A 16288-nucleotide genomic window follows, 5' to 3' on the forward strand; every position below is an offset into this window, starting at 1 on the left:
TCGAGTCTATATTGAACAGGCCGACATGAGTCAATCCGCGTCTTAGCGCGCTTGCGATAGGTTATGCTATCCATCCACTGTTCCATGAAGCCCGACACCATCTCCAATGTCATGCTTAGTTGAAAATTGAGGGGCTCATGGCTTGATAGTAGCACCTTCGCTCTCCATGGTAATCAGAACCTTCTCGGCCGCTTTGAATGCCTCCATCCCGGCCGGAACACCCATGTAAATGCAGACCTGCACGAGCACCTCTCGAATCTCGGTCGCAGACACGCCGTTGTTCACAGCGCCCCGGGTGTGGACGGCAAGCTCGTGGACCTTGCCGGTGGCGGCCAACATGGAGAGGTTGATGAGCGAGCGCTGCTTGCGGTCCAGGCCGGGACGATCCCACACTGCTCCCCAGCAGAAGGCTGTGGTGAACTCTTGCATAGCCTTGGCGAACTCGGTGCTGCCGTTCTTCAAGGCATTGTCGACGTAGGCGTCGCTGAGGACGGAGCGACGGATGGGCATGCCGACTTCATAGAGGCCCTTCTGGAGCTCGGCTCGGTTGCTTTGTCCCGCCATTGTGAAATTCTGGAGTTGAAAGGGGAAAAGATAGATGTTGTTTTGTTGAAGTTGGAAGGTTCAAGGTTGAGTCCAATGACGACTTGTAGAGAAGGGATTCAAAGGTGGTTAGGTGATGATGACGACAATGGAATATTTCGACAACGGGGTCTTTAAATATCAACTTTTTGGCAAACGGATATGTTTTCCGTGTTTCATCGACGCTTGGAGATTTGCCCGGCATTCAAGCCACCACGACACTCTCTCCAAGATCCCTACCGCGTGGAGAAGCGGGCCGTGTCAGGGGGTTGCAACTCCAACTCTCTCCAACCTCCATAACCATGCAAAACAGTTACCCTCCACAGTCTCGACTTCTTGTCTCGCGAAATCACTCTCCAAAATGATGCTTAATGCTGCCCCACTGGGGTTATCGTACGTTCATTGATGCTACGTGAGTGCCATCCAGCTCAGCCCAATGCACTCCATCAAGCGTACCCCGGCTCCAAGACTGCCCGAGGTTGGCATGTTTAGAGCCTTGGAGTGACCAAGGATGGGGTGTCAATCCAACATTAGGATCCTGATGATTAAATACTCTGACCAAACCCTGGTCCGCTTCTAGTTGGGCCGCTAGAACACAATCTTCACATCTTAATTTTACTCCCTCGTACCCTCATCTCTGCAACATGGGTAGCATCTCACAGACAACTTACGGCTTCATTGGTAAGAGGTCCTGCACAACTCAACGAAGACGCATTTCTGTTACTCATATCGAACTGCAGGCCTTGGCCAGATGGGCCACGGGATGGCTAAGAATATCCGCCTGCGTATCCCCGACTCGTCCCTGCTCGTGGTGTACGACGTGAACCAGGAAGCGGTACAAAGGTTCATCGACGAACACAATGGCGCTGGTGTCCGAGCAGCCTCGTCGCCCAAGGAAGTCGCCGAATTGGCAGTACGTCCATCACAACCTAGCTCTATATGAGAACTACCCATAATACCTGACACGCTTTTCAGGACGTGATCATCACATCGGTCCCACAAGCCCCCCACGTGCGTGATGTGTTTTTGCACGAGGATAGGGGGCTTTTGGCTGCAGAACGGAGGCCAGGCCACAGCATACTCTTTCTGGAGCTCAGCACTATTGACGCCGGTGTTTCGGCTGAGGTGGCTCAGAGGGTCATTAATGGAGGCTGGGGAGATTTTGTGGATGCACCCTGCTCGGTAAGCTACATGGAAATATGGCTTTGGATCCTCATCCTGACAGTGCACAGGGCGGCGCGATGGGGGCTGAAAAGGGAGCACTCTCCTTCATGGTTGGATGCGACGATGCAATCTGGCCACGGGTCTTGGAGATCTGCCGCCTCATGGGCAAGGACGACTCCATCTTTCACTGTGGCAAGCTCGGCTCTGGTCTCAAGACAAAGCTCCTCAACAACTATCTCTCTTCGCTGACGGCCCTGGCCACCGCCGAGACATACAATATCGGCATCCGCAGCGGCCTAGACGTCAAGCGACTCGACAGCGTCATCAACGCTAGTTCAGGCATGAACTTCAACTCCAAGATCAACAATCCTGTCCCAGGCCTGACCCCTGGAAACGCGGCAAGCAAAGGCTACGCAGGTGGGTTCTCGCTTGAGCTTTGCCTCGGGGTGCTGGAGCTCGGTGTCAAGGCTGCCAACGACTTGGGCGCGAAGACGGTCTTGGGCCATCCTATGCTAGATGCGTTTAAGGATGCTGCCAAGGATGTTAGGTTCCAAGGCAGGGATTCCAAGGTCATTTACAAGTGGCTAGGCGGCGAGGATCCTGTACTGTGATGGCTGTATTACTTAGGTAGTTTACATTGGCGTCTCGATGGTGTTACGTTGCCCGTTTCTCAAGATTTACGTTCCCTTGTGTCTTGTTCAAATGCCCAGGACTGCCCTGAATGCTCTTAAATAGAACTCCTACTGGACCAAACTTCCAAGAAGATGAGAACAACCCATTACGTTACTACATCTAGGAATGGAGCCTGTGGTAGCCGACACCAAGAAGCATGGTAAGTTAAAGATATTCAGTCACGCATCAATGTCCGCACAGGATCATCAGGTCGGTGATAAGGTCAGTTGTCCCGTTGATGCCGTGTCCTGTGCAACCCCGGCCGTCTCCAAGAAGGGACTACGCTTAGCGTCCTGACAGACTGCAGCAAAACCAGACGGTGAGATGTCTCAGAGACCAAGCTTCACTTGGCCCTTGGCAATCTTGCCCAAGGCAGCCTAGCTCTCCAACACGCTGGCGCCACCTCCAACAGAAACACAATCTCTACCGAGGATGACTTGCCCAACGAGCCAGTCACATCTTGGAGAAATCCTTCTCTCCAACTGTTAGTTTTTGCTCCTCCCTAATCTCCACATGCACCGAGTCAAGGCCCAGGGAGAGGCTCTGGGGAAAGGGGGATGGAATCCGGGGAAGTTGTGGGGTGATGACCTTACCCCGGATTTTCCTGTTGCTCGGAAGAAGAGAATGGATTCAATGGCTGTATTAGTGTCATGATTGTCAAGTAGCTCTGCAAATTATATAACTACGCGTCTGCCATTTCCAGCTCATCTCTCCCGGGAACCACAGCCTATTTCTGCAAGTTCTCACTCCCTCCCTAAACATCATCGTTCGAAGATCCTACTCCAAGGTTTACCCACCCTAAGAAACAATGTCTCCAGACCAGAAAGAGGACAACATCGAGCATATCGACATGGCGGATGTGGATAACAAGACCGAGCCTGAATATCCACCTATCGACGATGCCTGGAGAGCTAGAGAGAAACGCCTTGTTCGAAAGCTCGACATGACACTCATGCCTATGGTCTGGGTTTTGTATCTGTTCAACTACCTGGACCGAAACAATATCGCGTTGGTGCCATCTTAACCGCACAAGATGGCCAAAGGCTAACTCGCAGTGTCAAGACAAGCCAAGTTGGATTCATTCGAGGATGACCTCGGTCTCAAAGGAAATCAGTTCAACATTGCTGTTTCCATTCTCAATGTCGGGTATGCAACTCGCTTCCAGTGGGCTAACCCGGCTCTTGACTGACTTCTTGGACAGGTACATGCTTGGCCAGCTGCCCAGCAACATGATCCTGACTCGTGTCAGACCCTCGCTTTTCATGCCATTTTGGATCTGCGCCTGGTCCTGCATCTCTGCAGCTACTGCCGCTACCCATAACTTCGAGGGCCTCGTTGCGGTGCGGTTCTTCCTTGGGGTTTGCGAAGCACCTTTCTTCCCTGGTGCCTTCTATCTACTCTCCTGCTGGTATACGAAAAAGGAACTTGCTCTCCGTACAGCAGTCTTATACTCTGGTCTTGTCTTGGCAACTGCCTTCTCCGGCTTGCTGGCTGCGGGTATCTTTGCTGGTCTGTCCGGCGCCCGAGGTTTGGGTGGCTGGCGATGGCTGTTCCTCCTCGAAGGCGTCGCTACTTTCGTCGTTGGTGTCCTGGCTATTTTTATCCTGCCAGACTTTCCCTCTTCCAAGTCCGGCTCGGCCACTTGGTTGCTCAGTGATGACGAGCGACAGTTGGCTGTGGAGAGAATTGCTCGGGACCAGGTTTCCAACCAGGAGTCTAACAGGTCCATATGGCATGGGCTGAGGGCCGCAGCGATGGATTTTCGCGTTTGGGTCTTTGTGAGTATTTTGTCTCGTCTTCTCCACGCGTGACTTCAAATAACACGTTTCCACCTCAGGCTTTCATTCTCTGCAGCAACCATACTGCGTACGGCTTCAACAACTTCTATCCGACTATTGTCAAGGGTTTCGGCCTTGGTAGTCGCACAATCACTCTCCTTTGTACATGCCCTCCTTACTTTGTCGGGGCAATCGTCTCCTTTGCCGTCGCTTACTCAAGCGATGTACGAGGCGAGCGCGGCTGGCATATCAGCGCCCCGATGGGAGTCGCCATCGTCGGTTTCATCATCTCAGTCTCGGTCCTCAACCTTCCCGTTCGCTATTTTGCATCATTCCTGTACATCTCGGGATGTTTTGCTGCCAATGCAATTGTTTATAGTTGGGCCGCATCATCTACGAGCCAGACGCCGGAAAAAAGAGCTTGTGCTACCGCGATCATCAACCTGACAGGTCAATTCGGAAACATCTGGAGCCCTTATTTCTTTTTACCCCATGAGTCGCCCAGGTATACCACGGCTATGATACTGATGATTGCATTCTCCGGGGCCAGTATTGTAGGTTGCTGTGTTATGAAGTGGGTATTGCGTCGGGATAACACGAAGCTGCTTGATGGCTGGACTGGACCTGGTTCCCCTAACTTGTACACCCTCTGATGGCAAGTATACGATACTTCCTAGAAGAAGCAAGACTATATACGCATCTCTAGCTTCATTTAGACAGGGTGAGGGCGACAGTTTACTTCGAAATTGATCCTCTCTTTGTCAAAGGCGAATCTAGCTTTTCCAATAACTCTAGCTTCCACATTAATCCTTCATTCATCTAAAAAATTTCCTTGTGATGAGGCATTGGGGCTTTGTAATACGTAGAAGCGTTTAAATCTTTGCCTAACTCTGTCTTAATGCTATAATGAGAGGTCTTTTATGCGCTGGAAAAAAAAAAAAAAAAAAAAAGGCCTTTTAATAGTATAAGCCTAATTGCGCTGCTATTGGGCCATAGATGGCACTGCAATTTCTGGCGTGATGAGCACTTCAATCGTGACAAGGTGAGGCTATCGCGAAGTAATCTTTGGGTGTGTGGGGCTAAAAATGAGAAGATTAGCCGCTGAAGCGATAAGGTCACGTGGTGGTTAGATAAGCCATTGTGGGGCTAGAGCAGTGCCCGTAGTAAGAAAAGGCTAGTGTAGCTCCTTGAAAAGTCGACGTTGGGACATGTGTGAAGTGATAGAGCGCAAGTCGATAAGGCCGGCCTGAATGGCACCCGCTGCAGCGAAGGGCAAAGGTGGTATCATCTTTCAATAATATACTTTGCATACAAATGGTCATTCCTGGGGCCAGATTCTCATGATATCTAAGTAGGTCCTACCCTGGACCTTGAAAATGACGTCACCGTTGACCACGAGGCACCCAATACGAGCAAGCTCGACACTGCAAGCGAAGCCGATCCCTTCAGGGTATAGATTCTCTATTTGGACGTAGAGACCACTGAATACATCCTTGGTCTAAAGCAAGTTATGTCTAGCAGATCACAAAGTATTTGGAGGCTTTCAGTCGATACCCCGAGCTCTTGGAGACTTGGAGGTGAGATCCCGGGCCGATCCAAATGCCGACTCGACGTTGAAGAGATAGCCGATTTGGCTGGTGGGGCTAGTCGGCTTCTCCCTGTGTTTGGCTAATCATGTTGCTGCAAGCTGAGAGCTTGTCTACCTTCGCAAAGACGTCACTCAAACCAACAGCCTCCATGACATCAACTTGAGGCCCCAAACGACCCTGACTTTTTGGTAGATGCGGGGTCATCCCCATGGAGGTGGTTTGGCCTTGTCGCGGGGTTCTAGATCTGGGAACGAAACCCCTCCCAAGGTCACAGGGTAGGAATGTATATGAAGGCCTTGGTCACCTTGGGACTTAACATGTTGTCCTAAGTAGAGAATTTCAGTTTCCTCCAGACTCCAAGTTTTCATTAGTCCCTGTCATCATCATTCAGACAACTGTTCACAAGTCACCATGGGCAAGAAGCGAGCCATCATCACCTACGGAGTCGATGTCGACGCCATCTCTGGTTGGATCGGCTCCTATGGTGGCCAGGACTCGGCCGGTGATATTGCGCGAGGTACGCTGCAATTTTGAAGATTGAATCCCCCCTCTCTGCGAACCTGCGAACGTGGCGTTGACTGCTATCCTTCAATTCCTACAGGTTGGTTTGGCGGCACAGTTGGCGTGGAGCGGATGCTCAAGGTCTTTGCCAAATATGACATCAAGACCACCTGGTTTATCCCTGGCCACTCTCTCGAGACCTTTCCGGAACACATGAAGATGGTTCTAGATGCTGGCCACGAATTCGGACTTCACGGTTACACCCATGAGAACCCCAATGCTATGAGCGTTGAGCAGCAGCGAGACGTTCTCGATAAGAGCTACAGACTGATGACTGAGTTTACTGGAAAGCCCCCACGCGGTATGGTGGCGCCCTGGTATCTTCACATCTAAGCTACCTGCATGGTAGATGCGTCGTTAACCCGTGTTTAGGTGGGAGACTAGCTTTGAGGGAACCCAGCTATTGCTCGAGTACGGCATCGAATATGACCACAGCCTGGGACATCACGATTGCCAATGCTACTACCCTACAATTGGCGACACCTACACCAAGATCGACTACTCCCAAAAGGCCGAGACGTGGATGAAGCCTTTTATCAAGGGAAGGCCTACCGGGTTGGTTGAGATTCCTGGGAGCTGGTACATTGATGATCTCCCTCCGATGATGTTCATCAAGTCCGCCCCCAACAGTCATGGCTATGTCAATCCAAGGGACGTCGAAGCTATCTGGAAAGACCACTTTGAGTACTACTATCGGGAGTACGATGATTTCGTCTTCCCTATTAGTATTCATCCTGATGTATCTGGTCGCCCCCATGTCGCCCTGATGCATGAACGGTAAGCCCACCATAAGCTTTCTTACCAGGACACGGGCTAACCGTCTACAAGGTTGATTGAGTGGTTCAAGACGTTTGAAGGTGTTGAGTTCATGACCATGGAGGAGGTGTGCGATGATTTCAAGGCAAAGAATTCTCCAGAGCAGGGTGCTCTTCTGCCTGCTGAAGCAGGGCTGAAGCTGAGAGAAGGAAAATAGGCGGACGTGTTGAGTCGGTAGCCGGTTTTTAAAGCCTGCCAAGCATGCCACCTAACGGCATCTGGAACATGGATTAATTGTTCTTGGTATCAATGACGTCTCCGCCGGGCAAATATCAAAGAACACAATAATAAACGCATGTTAGCATTAAAACCTAATGCTTTAATACGTTGTAAAAACTTGGATTTATCTTTCTATACACCAGTCTTGAGTTTGAGCTGCCTAACTAATCTCCACATTTCGTCATGATGTTGTTGTATTGGGCAGACGGTTACGTCAGGTAGACGGTTATTAAGGCGGCTTTCATAGGCATACGTATCAGATTGTGCTATCTACATGATCAGCCGTGGTCCGTTTCACCCAGACTTGCCCTAGATTCGTGTCTCTCTAGTTACACCAATGCCCTGCCCAAGAATTCCTCGCTGAAGGGGTAGTCGGTGTATCCCTTAGTCTCTACAGGTGTGTAAAAGGTCGAGCGGTCGTATGGATTCATATCTATGCCCTCCCGGATTCTGAATACTAAGTCAGGTGTTGAGACGAAATATCTTCCAAACACAACCAGAGTATCGTGATCTCGGTATTCCTGGTCCACCGCCTTGCTTGCAGACTCACTGTTGAATCCGCCAGCAACCAAGATGGGAGACTGGTTGGCCCAGATGTCGAAAGCAAACTCCAGGCCCTCCTTCTTCTCACAGTCCACATTGTTTACGACCCGTGACTCAATAAGGTGAAGGTAAGAGAGTCGCACATCTTTGAGTCCCCGGATGATATGGGAAAATTGTCGAGTTGCGAGCTCCACATCCATTTTCATGGACTGGAACGTGCTCCAAGGGCTGAGCCTGACAGCAACCCGATCTGGTCCAATTGCGTCGACCACGGCCTTTGTAGCTTCGAGTACGAATCTGGACCTGTTCTCGACAGAGCCTCCCCAACGGTCGGTTCGGATATTGCACGTGCTTTGGCTGAACTGATCAATGAGGTATCCATTTGCCCCGTGCAGCTCGACGCCGTCAAAGCCAGCCTTGATGGCGTTCAGAGCAGCCGCTTTGAAATCAGCGATACAATCCCAGATCTCAGACTCGGTCATCTCTTGGGGAACCGCGTCTGAGTCGCCATCGGTCATGGGTACAGAACTGGAGCTGTATAGAGGATATTCCTCCTTGTGGCCCGCGCGACCAGGAGCAAAGATCTGGCAGTACATGAAACACCCCGTCGCGTGAACTTCATCGGTGATTTTCCTCCAACCTTCGATCTGGGCCTGCGACCAGATGCCGGGGGCATGTGGCCCTGCAGAATGACGCGGGGAGATGGAGGTTGCTTCGGTAATAATTAGGGTGCCGGGAGAGCTAGCTCGCTGTGTATAATACTCGAGGCATTGCGGAAGGGGAACTTGATCCTCGTCGGCTCGGAATCGAGTCAATGGGGCCATGACGATCCGGTGCTGTAGTTTCATATTGCCCAGCCGAATTGGCTGAAAGAGCTTGGATGTGGAAGACATTGTGAGGGATTGAAATGAAGTTATTGGCAAGTAGGAATTACTTAATCTAAGGTGAATATGTGTGAGATTCTCTCTTGATGCATTTCTACTAACGGGCTATCTATATTGCTCTATGAGCGCTTGGGTAGTCAAGCCGATCACCATCTTTACCCATCCTAGTTATCGACCCCGACTCATTTCACCTGTTTCCCTTGGCTGACAAATCTTGGAGACTCATGCCCCCGAGGGTCCCGGTCCTGGTCCATCAGACTGACTAAACATGTTGGGGTTGATTCAACATCCAGCTAAATCGGCTACTTGAGATTTGACTTTAGTTGCCGAGTTCTTTGCTGACAGCAACTTTGCCACCTCATGAAGCTTGATCACAAAACAGCGCCGGACCTAGTTTGAGGGAGTTTGCACAATGAAATTTCAAAAGTCCTTATAACTTCAAAAGTGTTGATCGGTCGCGTAGAATTTCCCTTGCTCGAAGGCATTACTTCGTGTGTGTGATTAACTGGACTCAAAATTTACGTAGGCGCCGCCCCTATAGGGGGTCCGCTATCTATGTCCTTTACGAGTCTTATGCAAGTTGTCAAGAATCAGCTCAAGATTGTTACTCCATTGTTGTCTATCTTTGAATCATTGCCCACTCTTGACCGAGCTCTTCACCTTGATGACAACTTTGCCAAAATGGGAGCCTCCCTCAAGATAAGCAAAAGCATCTCTACCCTCCTCAAAGCGAAAGACGCGATCGATGACAGGATGGATCTCATGCTGCTCATAAAATCGAAGCATTTCTTCAAAGCGATCCTTTGGCCCATTGATGATCCCTTTGAGAGTGACGGTCCGCGATAGCGCGAGGACGTTGATGTTCGTTCTGTCGTCGGCGTCATCTTGTTTTCCAGAAACGTAGCCAATGCATGCAATCATGCCGCCGTATGCGACAGAGTTGAAGGATTTTCGGACAGTCTTGGCGCCTCCAGTCTCAAAGATGATGTCGGCTCCATGTTTGTTCGAGATTCGCATTACCTCGTCGTCCCAGCTGGGTACATCTCTGTAGTTGATGACGTGATCTGCCCCAAGCGCCTTTGCCCGTGCCAACTTGCAGTCCGAAGATGATGTGATTATCGCTATAATACTGTTAGGATGCGGCAAGGTGTTCTCAAGGAGTAATGCTCACTGGTAGCACCCGCTGCATGTGCGATCTGCAAGCCGCTGATGCTCACTCCACCTGTGCCCTGGAGAAGAACAATCTCTCCCTTTCCCCCGGGTTGGCCAAGAGGTCGAAACTGATTGATTGCCATCCAAGCTGTGACGGCGGCAATTGTCAAGCATGACGCCTCTTCATCTGACATGTACTTCGGCGCCTTTAGAAGAGCATCTGCCGGGAAGATTCGATGGGTCTGTAAGACTCCATCCAGCGGCAGACCGAGACCCGTCTTCATGATATCAGGGTTGATGCTTCCGGTAAAGTGTCCCTGGTTCCACGTTGAAACGACGCGGTCACCAATGTTCCATGCGACTCCTTCGCCAACCGCAACAACGACACCGCACATGTCGGAACAAGGAACCAGGGCATCTGGCTGACCAGACTCAATGGTCTGGTGGTGGCTATACAACCCCTGGGCAACTGAGAAGTTGTTAATTATTTTCGTGTGCTGTCGGGGTTTACCAAACCTTCAAGATCGCGATAATTGAGCGACACGGCTCTGATCTCTACAAGGACTTCCCCGTCTCGAGGATGGAAGAGGGGAGCTCTGGCTAACACAAGGCTTTCTAGGCCATTCTGGCGTGTTTGCCATTGTGAAGTTTCCGAGACGCCCATGGTTGCTGGTTCAGTGATACGGCGTGATGGTCTATGAGATGCCTGTCCTGAAAAGACGTGAACACATCCGCTCGATCAAATAGTACCAATAGCATCTTGGGGACGGAAGAAGTTACACTTGATATGTTTGACATCTTGACGATTTTGTTTATGGGGCCTGAGTTGAGATGCCGAGTTCGGCTACTAAGATTTATACCTACCTAGGTACGGTGAGTTTACAAATCACCATAATCAGAATTATTATAAATCAAACGTTAGGCCCGCGTGCTTTCTACCCCAACTACTTCTTACCCCAGCTGTATATGGCTCCATCAACCAGGCATCACGTGTCCCCGACCCGGCCCGACAAAGTTGTCTGGTTATCGGAAACGTCGTCATTGAAGCAGGCTGCCCACAACACCCAACAATTTCTCTACCCATAGCCGGTAGATCCACTCACTACACGAAGGATACCTGACTAACAGTGATTTACGGCACTGAATTGTGATGATGATGACGCTGCTGAATGCGATGGCCTCTTAATGGTAAATAAATTAATAAAAATAAATACTTAAGAAAGGAAAGTCTATACCAATTGTAATAACAAATCCCCTGTTTCTTACTGCTTGTCCGCCCCTATGTTTACGCCCTATACCCCACGATCCAACTTTTGGGCTTCGCACATCTTGGCATATAACCCATTCTGTCGAATAAGCTCCTCGTGCGATCCCACTTCGGAAACCCTTCCGCCATAGAAGACGTAGATCCGCGTTGCCTGCCGGATAGTCGATAGACGATGTGCAACGGCGATGGTGATCCTGTCCCCAGTTGCAGCTTCCATCAGAGCGGCCTGGACGATACGTTCCGACTCGGTATCCAAGGCGCTCGTCGCTTCATCTAAGAGAATAACACGGGGTTTCCGGATCAATGCCCTGGCAATCGCGATGCGCTGTCTTTGACCTCCGGAAAGCTGACTTCCCCTCGTGCCACAAGGAGTATTGAGTCCCTCTGGCAGTGAGGAGATGAAGTCCCATGCGTTGGCGGCGCGACACGCTTCCTCAATGTCTGCATCTGAGACCGAGCTTGATGGTGCGCCTTGTGAAATGTTGTCGCGAATGGACCCGGGGAATAAAGCCGGCTCCTGCTGAACAAGCGAAACATGTTGACGATAGGAGACGGGGTTGATGTCGGTAAGTGGAGTTGAGTCGATGTTGATGGTTCCGCTCGTCGGGTCATAAAAGCGCTCTAGGAGGGAAATCATGGTGCTTTTTCCGCAGCCGGATGCGCCCACAAACGCCACAAACTCGCCTCGTTCAATCTGTGTGTCGTGTAAGTAATAGTACAAGGTGAAAGTTGAGCTTGGGGTCGTGTAGAAGAGAGACTTGCCGTCATTGACACCCCCTTCAAGACTCTGTTATCCGGAGCCAAAGGGTAGGAGAATTGAACATTGTCCAAGCCATACTTGGAGCAAGCATTAGCAGGCTCTTTGTCTTGGTTCTGTCGTTCGTCGACCGTTGGCTGCAGCCCCGAAAGCCAGAAGTAATAGTTCACGGCCTCATTCGCCTTGGTGAAACCTGAAAAAGAACCATTAGCGGGGATTGTAACTTGACCAAGGCCGGTATACTTACTGCTTGCAAAACTGAACATGGTACCTGCCGCCGAGGCAGAAAAGAAAACACCCATAAACGCAACCATGAACTGGTAAAAATTAATCTCGCCATCATTCACGAGCTTAGATCCCCACCTGATTCAGTTAGCTGGATGCAAAAGCCGGAAACCAAGCGGCTGATACCGGTTGGCTTGGGGGTTCAAACTCACCAGAATCCAAGTGCAAGCACAAAGTGCTCCATGCATTGCGTGAGGGAAAACCAAACCATCATGTGGAATAGGAATGGTGTGCAGCGACGAATGGCACCATCGAGCTCGTTGGTATACCGCTCAAGGATTTTACCTTCGATTGCCAAAGAAGAGACGGTCCTTATGGCCATGATGGTCTCGGACGCGATGGAAGCGCTTTGAGAAAAGGCCGTATTCATCTTTCCGTCCATCCTGGTTTCTAGCCGGATTCTGGCCCATCCTGCAAAGACGAGTGGCGGAACTCCGGCAAAGACACCGACGATGCCGACCTTCCAAGCGACAATCAGGGACAGAATGCTGCAGGCCAACACACTGATAGCAGAGACCAGAACAAAGGATATGTTGATCCCCATCAGCTCCAAGATTGACTGCGGATGCGCATCGAGACGACTGTTCAAGGCACCGACGGTGTTCTCGGGGCGGTCGAAGAAACGGAGATCTTGTCGGAGAAACGCCTCGAGCATATCTTTTCGTATCAAGGTGTTGAGTGTCTGGGTGTTGCAAATAGGTTAACAAGGGACTGTACTGGGCTTCCCGACAAAATAGAGTGATGGCCACTTACCTGCGCAACAATATTGGTTGTCCATCCCATGGCAAAGTACATGGCAAGGCAACCAATAGCCAAAATGAAAAACATGAGAGAGATGAAGTTGGCTTCCTTCGTCACGTCATCAGACCCCAGGAGGTTCACGATTCTACCCATGAGAAGGGTCTGGCCAGGATAGACAGCGCCTAATTAAGATCCCATTAGCACCAAATTCTCAGTTCTGGGGACAGAATACAGTGAATCATACCTCCTCCGATGCATGTACAGAGTGACAGTATATACCAAGGCACCAGCTGTGGGGTCGACCTCACAAGCCTAGCGATATTTCGGATCAGCCCGCTCTTGGGGCTCTTTTCGTAGTCTTCTCGGTCTCTCAGGAGAAAGAGCTTCTCCGCCTCGGCAGTTTGCAACTTCTTGAGGGTCCTGCTGGGTTCCAGCACCAACTCTGTCGATTCATCATCATCAGAGGAGCTCCCAAGGACTTCCCCCTTGCCATCAACTGGAGCCAGGTCTTGGGCTTTGACCAAGTTGGCATACACCCCGCCGATGGCAAGTAGCTCCTCATGTCGCCCTTGTTCGGCGATTTTCCCCTGCGAGAGAACCACGATGTTATCAGCGTTTCGAATTGTGGCAAGCTTATGTGCAATGACGATGGTGGTGCGATCTCGTGCTGCGCGATCCAAAGCCTGCTGCACGATGCCTTCGGCGTGGGGATCAAGAGCGCTAGTAGCCTCATCAAGAAGAAGAACCTTTGGTTCGGAAATGATGCTTCGCGCAATCGCAATCCTCTGTTTCTGACCGCCTGATAAGAGGCCTCCGTGCTCACCGATCCGAGCGTCATAGCCGCCGGGGAGGTCAACGATAAAGTCGTGTGCGAATGCGAGCTTGGCCGCCTGTTGAACTCGCTCCATTTGCTCTTCGCGTGTGTCGAATTCCCACTGGGTGCCGACTAAGCCGTTGGAGATGTTATCGAAAACGGTGCCGTTGAAAAGGACGGGTTCCTGGACATGTCAAGGTTAGCCACTGCTTTCGCCCTTTCCTAGACCATTGAGAGATCCATGAGGTCTCCTCACCTGTTGTACGAGACGGACATTGGTGCGTAGCCATCTCAGGTTCACGTCCTTGAGTTCTCGGCCGTCCAACTTGACACTGCCGGCGGATGTGCTGTACCATCGCTCAAGTATACCGATGATGGTACTTTTCCCTGAGCCGCTGGGTCCCTTGACGTTGTGAGTATGTGTTCATCTGACATCTAGGAGCTAGGGAGTAGTCACTTACCACAAGAGCCGTAACCTTGCCCGCCGGGACTGTCAAGCAGAACTTGTCCAAAACCGTTACCTCCGGGCGCGTGGGGTAGCAAAAAGACACATCTTCCATGGTGATGGTCCCTGTGATTTGTTCCGGCTTCACCCCCGAATCGTCAAAGGCATTGATTTCGGATTCTCTATCAATCAGCTTGAAGAGTTCCACCGACGCGGTAGCTGCACGACCAAAGGCAACAGTGTGAGGCGCCAGGGACATCATCGTTGTTGCTGCGATAACCACAGAGAGCAAAACCCTGGAAAATGCATTAGATGAGAGTCGCAGGTGTACAGGGGAACGTCTTACGTGAACACTGTACCCAAGTCCTGAACCTCGCCCTTATCCATCATGGCGAAGCCTTGCCAGAACGCAAGACCCATCCCGGCATAGATGACAAAATATTGCCCGCCAAACATGACGCCATAAAGCTTGTTCTTCTTCATGCCTCGGTCGTATGCTTCCTGCAAGAAAGAGTAATACTTGCCAACAACCCTCTCCCGTAAGCTGAAAGCGTGGATGGTGCGTGTAGCGCCAAGCACATTCTCGGCATAACTTCCCGCTTGGCCGTACAGTCGAAAGAGGTCGTTGTTGATGAAAGCGTCGAAAATGGAGACGCCACCAACGACGATGAGAATGGTAGGGACGATGCAGATGATGATGAACGTGAGCTTCCATTGGCTGATAAAGGCAATGATAAAAGCAGCCACAAACGTCGAAATTGCCTGAATGAAGAGGCCCAGCTTCTCTGCGATGCCACTCTGGATGAGCTTGCCGTTGGTGGTGGCCTGCATGGAGACTGACCCAGCAGAGTTGGTGCCAGAAGACCCAGTGTCATAAAAACCAATCTCCTGGCTGAAAGCGGCTCGTAGATAGGCCTGTTGAATATTCCTCACGAAATGGTAGGCGTTGTAGGTCATCAGGGAAGAATAGAGATAGGTGCACACGAACCGCACAATGCCGATATAGACAAAGTACAACCTATCCATATTTGTTAGGTTGTTCTGTCCTAGAAGCGCAGGGACTCTAGAACCAACTCACGCTGTGGTGCTGACGGTATCAATGAACCCATTAGATGTGCCTGAAACCGAGACATCGCCGAGAAGAGTGATGAATCGCCCCATGACAACATTGACCATGGCCAGGCCGACACCAGATGCAATGGCTGCGAGTATTGCGATCGATTGGAGAAGATATATCGTCGGGGAACCATATTGGAAGACTCTCTGGCGTCGCAGTCGAGATCAGCAAATGATACACTAAACGCTGTTGGTCATACGTACCAGGAAACTTTTAAAACCCGACGGCTCTTTTGAAGGGGGCGCCTCGTTGGTGGAAGTACCCTGAGGTAGGATAAGAGAGGCATCTTGGGTGGATTGCCCATGGTCAACCTTCTCAGAGGCCGCCATTGTTTTGATTAGTGAAGGAGTGACAGAGTAAAAGATCAAAAGGATAAAGGAGAGATTAGAAGGGGAGGCACGAATAGGGCCTGACGAGGAGAAGCAAGAAAGAATTGAAATCCATCTTAAATGCGACAAACGCGAGAAGTGTTAGAGGTGGGCAAGACTCCTTACGGAGGGAGCTGTCCGGCCGCAAATCCAGGGTAAGCGGGCGCCAAGAGCCTCCGTCGCTGCGTCCGGAGCGGGATGCGGAGCTCCGTAACTCCGTCATTTTTCGGAGCGGAGCGCACGTTCTTCGATCCGCTGATGCACGTGACAAGCTGTTTCTTCCAACTTCTGGGCAAGGCGCCACTGGTCTTCTACTTCATTCCCAACGACCGTCATCGAGGGAAAAGGCCTGCATTGGATCCTTGGTACCACTGGTTGATCCACTGGTGGCGAAATGGCGACCTTCACTCCCGCCTACAGTGGCGGTTTTCCTACCGTTGAAGACACCACCCAAGTTGACAGCGACAGCCCCTTTGTTGATGAGGAACAGGGTCCACCTGGCGCGAGAGACGGCCATGAGCCTTCCGCAACAGA

The 16288-nt window shown here is 51.0% G+C and overlaps 7 protein-coding genes across 7 annotated transcripts; 3 read left to right on the forward strand and 4 right to left on the reverse strand.

Annotated features, from left to right (window-relative positions):
- Positions 1–135: 135 nt before the first annotated feature.
- Positions 136–564, reverse strand: NCS54_01435600 (CMD domain-containing protein; the record flags this gene model as incomplete). The annotated part of the gene is made up of 1 exon (XM_053159510.1): positions 136–564. The coding sequence occupies one exon, from the start codon at positions 562–564 to the stop codon at positions 136–138; it is 429 nt and encodes a 142-aa protein (XP_053015485.1).
- Positions 565–1226: 662 nt separating this feature from the next.
- Positions 1227–2357, forward strand: NCS54_01435700 (Hypothetical protein; the record flags this gene model as incomplete). The annotated part of the gene is made up of 4 exons (XM_053159511.1): positions 1227–1263; positions 1323–1495; positions 1558–1764; positions 1815–2357. 4 exons carry the CDS (start codon positions 1227–1229, stop codon positions 2355–2357), a joined length of 960 nt encoding a protein of 319 aa, XP_053015486.1.
- Positions 2358–3226: 869 nt separating this feature from the next.
- NCS54_01435800 (MFS domain-containing protein) lies at positions 3227–4849 on the forward strand (the record flags this gene model as incomplete). The annotated part of the gene is made up of 4 exons (XM_053159512.1): positions 3227–3426; positions 3481–3564; positions 3620–4196; positions 4256–4849. The coding sequence occupies 4 exons, from the start codon at positions 3227–3229 to the stop codon at positions 4847–4849; spliced, it is 1455 nt and encodes a 484-aa protein (XP_053015487.1).
- Positions 4850–6196: 1347 nt separating this feature from the next.
- On the forward strand, positions 6197–7319 carry NCS54_01435900 (NodB-like proteiny domain-containing protein; the record flags this gene model as incomplete). The annotated part of the gene is made up of 4 exons (XM_053159513.1): positions 6197–6302; positions 6387–6663; positions 6719–7123; positions 7175–7319. 4 exons carry the CDS (start codon positions 6197–6199, stop codon positions 7317–7319), a joined length of 933 nt encoding a protein of 310 aa, XP_053015488.1.
- Positions 7320–7710: 391 nt separating this feature from the next.
- On the reverse strand, positions 7711–8817 carry NCS54_01436000 (Oxidored-FMN domain-containing protein; the record flags this gene model as incomplete). The annotated part of the gene is made up of 1 exon (XM_053159514.1): positions 7711–8817. One exon carries the CDS (start codon positions 8815–8817, stop codon positions 7711–7713), a length of 1107 nt encoding a protein of 368 aa, XP_053015489.1.
- Positions 8818–9438: 621 nt separating this feature from the next.
- Positions 9439–10624, reverse strand: NCS54_01436100 (PKS-ER domain-containing protein; the record flags this gene model as incomplete). The annotated part of the gene is made up of 3 exons (XM_053159515.1): positions 9439–9929; positions 9980–10429; positions 10477–10624. The coding sequence occupies 3 exons, from the start codon at positions 10622–10624 to the stop codon at positions 9439–9441; spliced, it is 1089 nt and encodes a 362-aa protein (XP_053015490.1).
- A 628-nt stretch (positions 10625–11252) lies between these two features.
- On the reverse strand, positions 11253–15715 carry NCS54_01436200 (Hypothetical protein; the record flags this gene model as incomplete). The annotated part of the gene is made up of 11 exons (XM_053159516.1): positions 11253–11921; positions 12002–12177; positions 12232–12347; positions 12422–12951; positions 13023–13192; positions 13255–14008; positions 14081–14227; positions 14286–14565; positions 14616–15287; positions 15348–15532; positions 15590–15715. 11 exons carry the CDS (start codon positions 15713–15715, stop codon positions 11253–11255), a joined length of 3825 nt encoding a protein of 1274 aa, XP_053015491.1.
- Between the last annotated feature and the right edge of the window lie 573 nt (positions 15716–16288).

The sequence above is a fragment of the Fusarium falciforme genome, chromosome 12 (genome assembly GCF_026873545.1).
Source record: "Fusarium falciforme chromosome 12, complete sequence".
Classification (NCBI taxonomy): Eukaryota; Fungi; Ascomycota; class Sordariomycetes; order Hypocreales; family Nectriaceae; genus Fusarium; species Fusarium falciforme.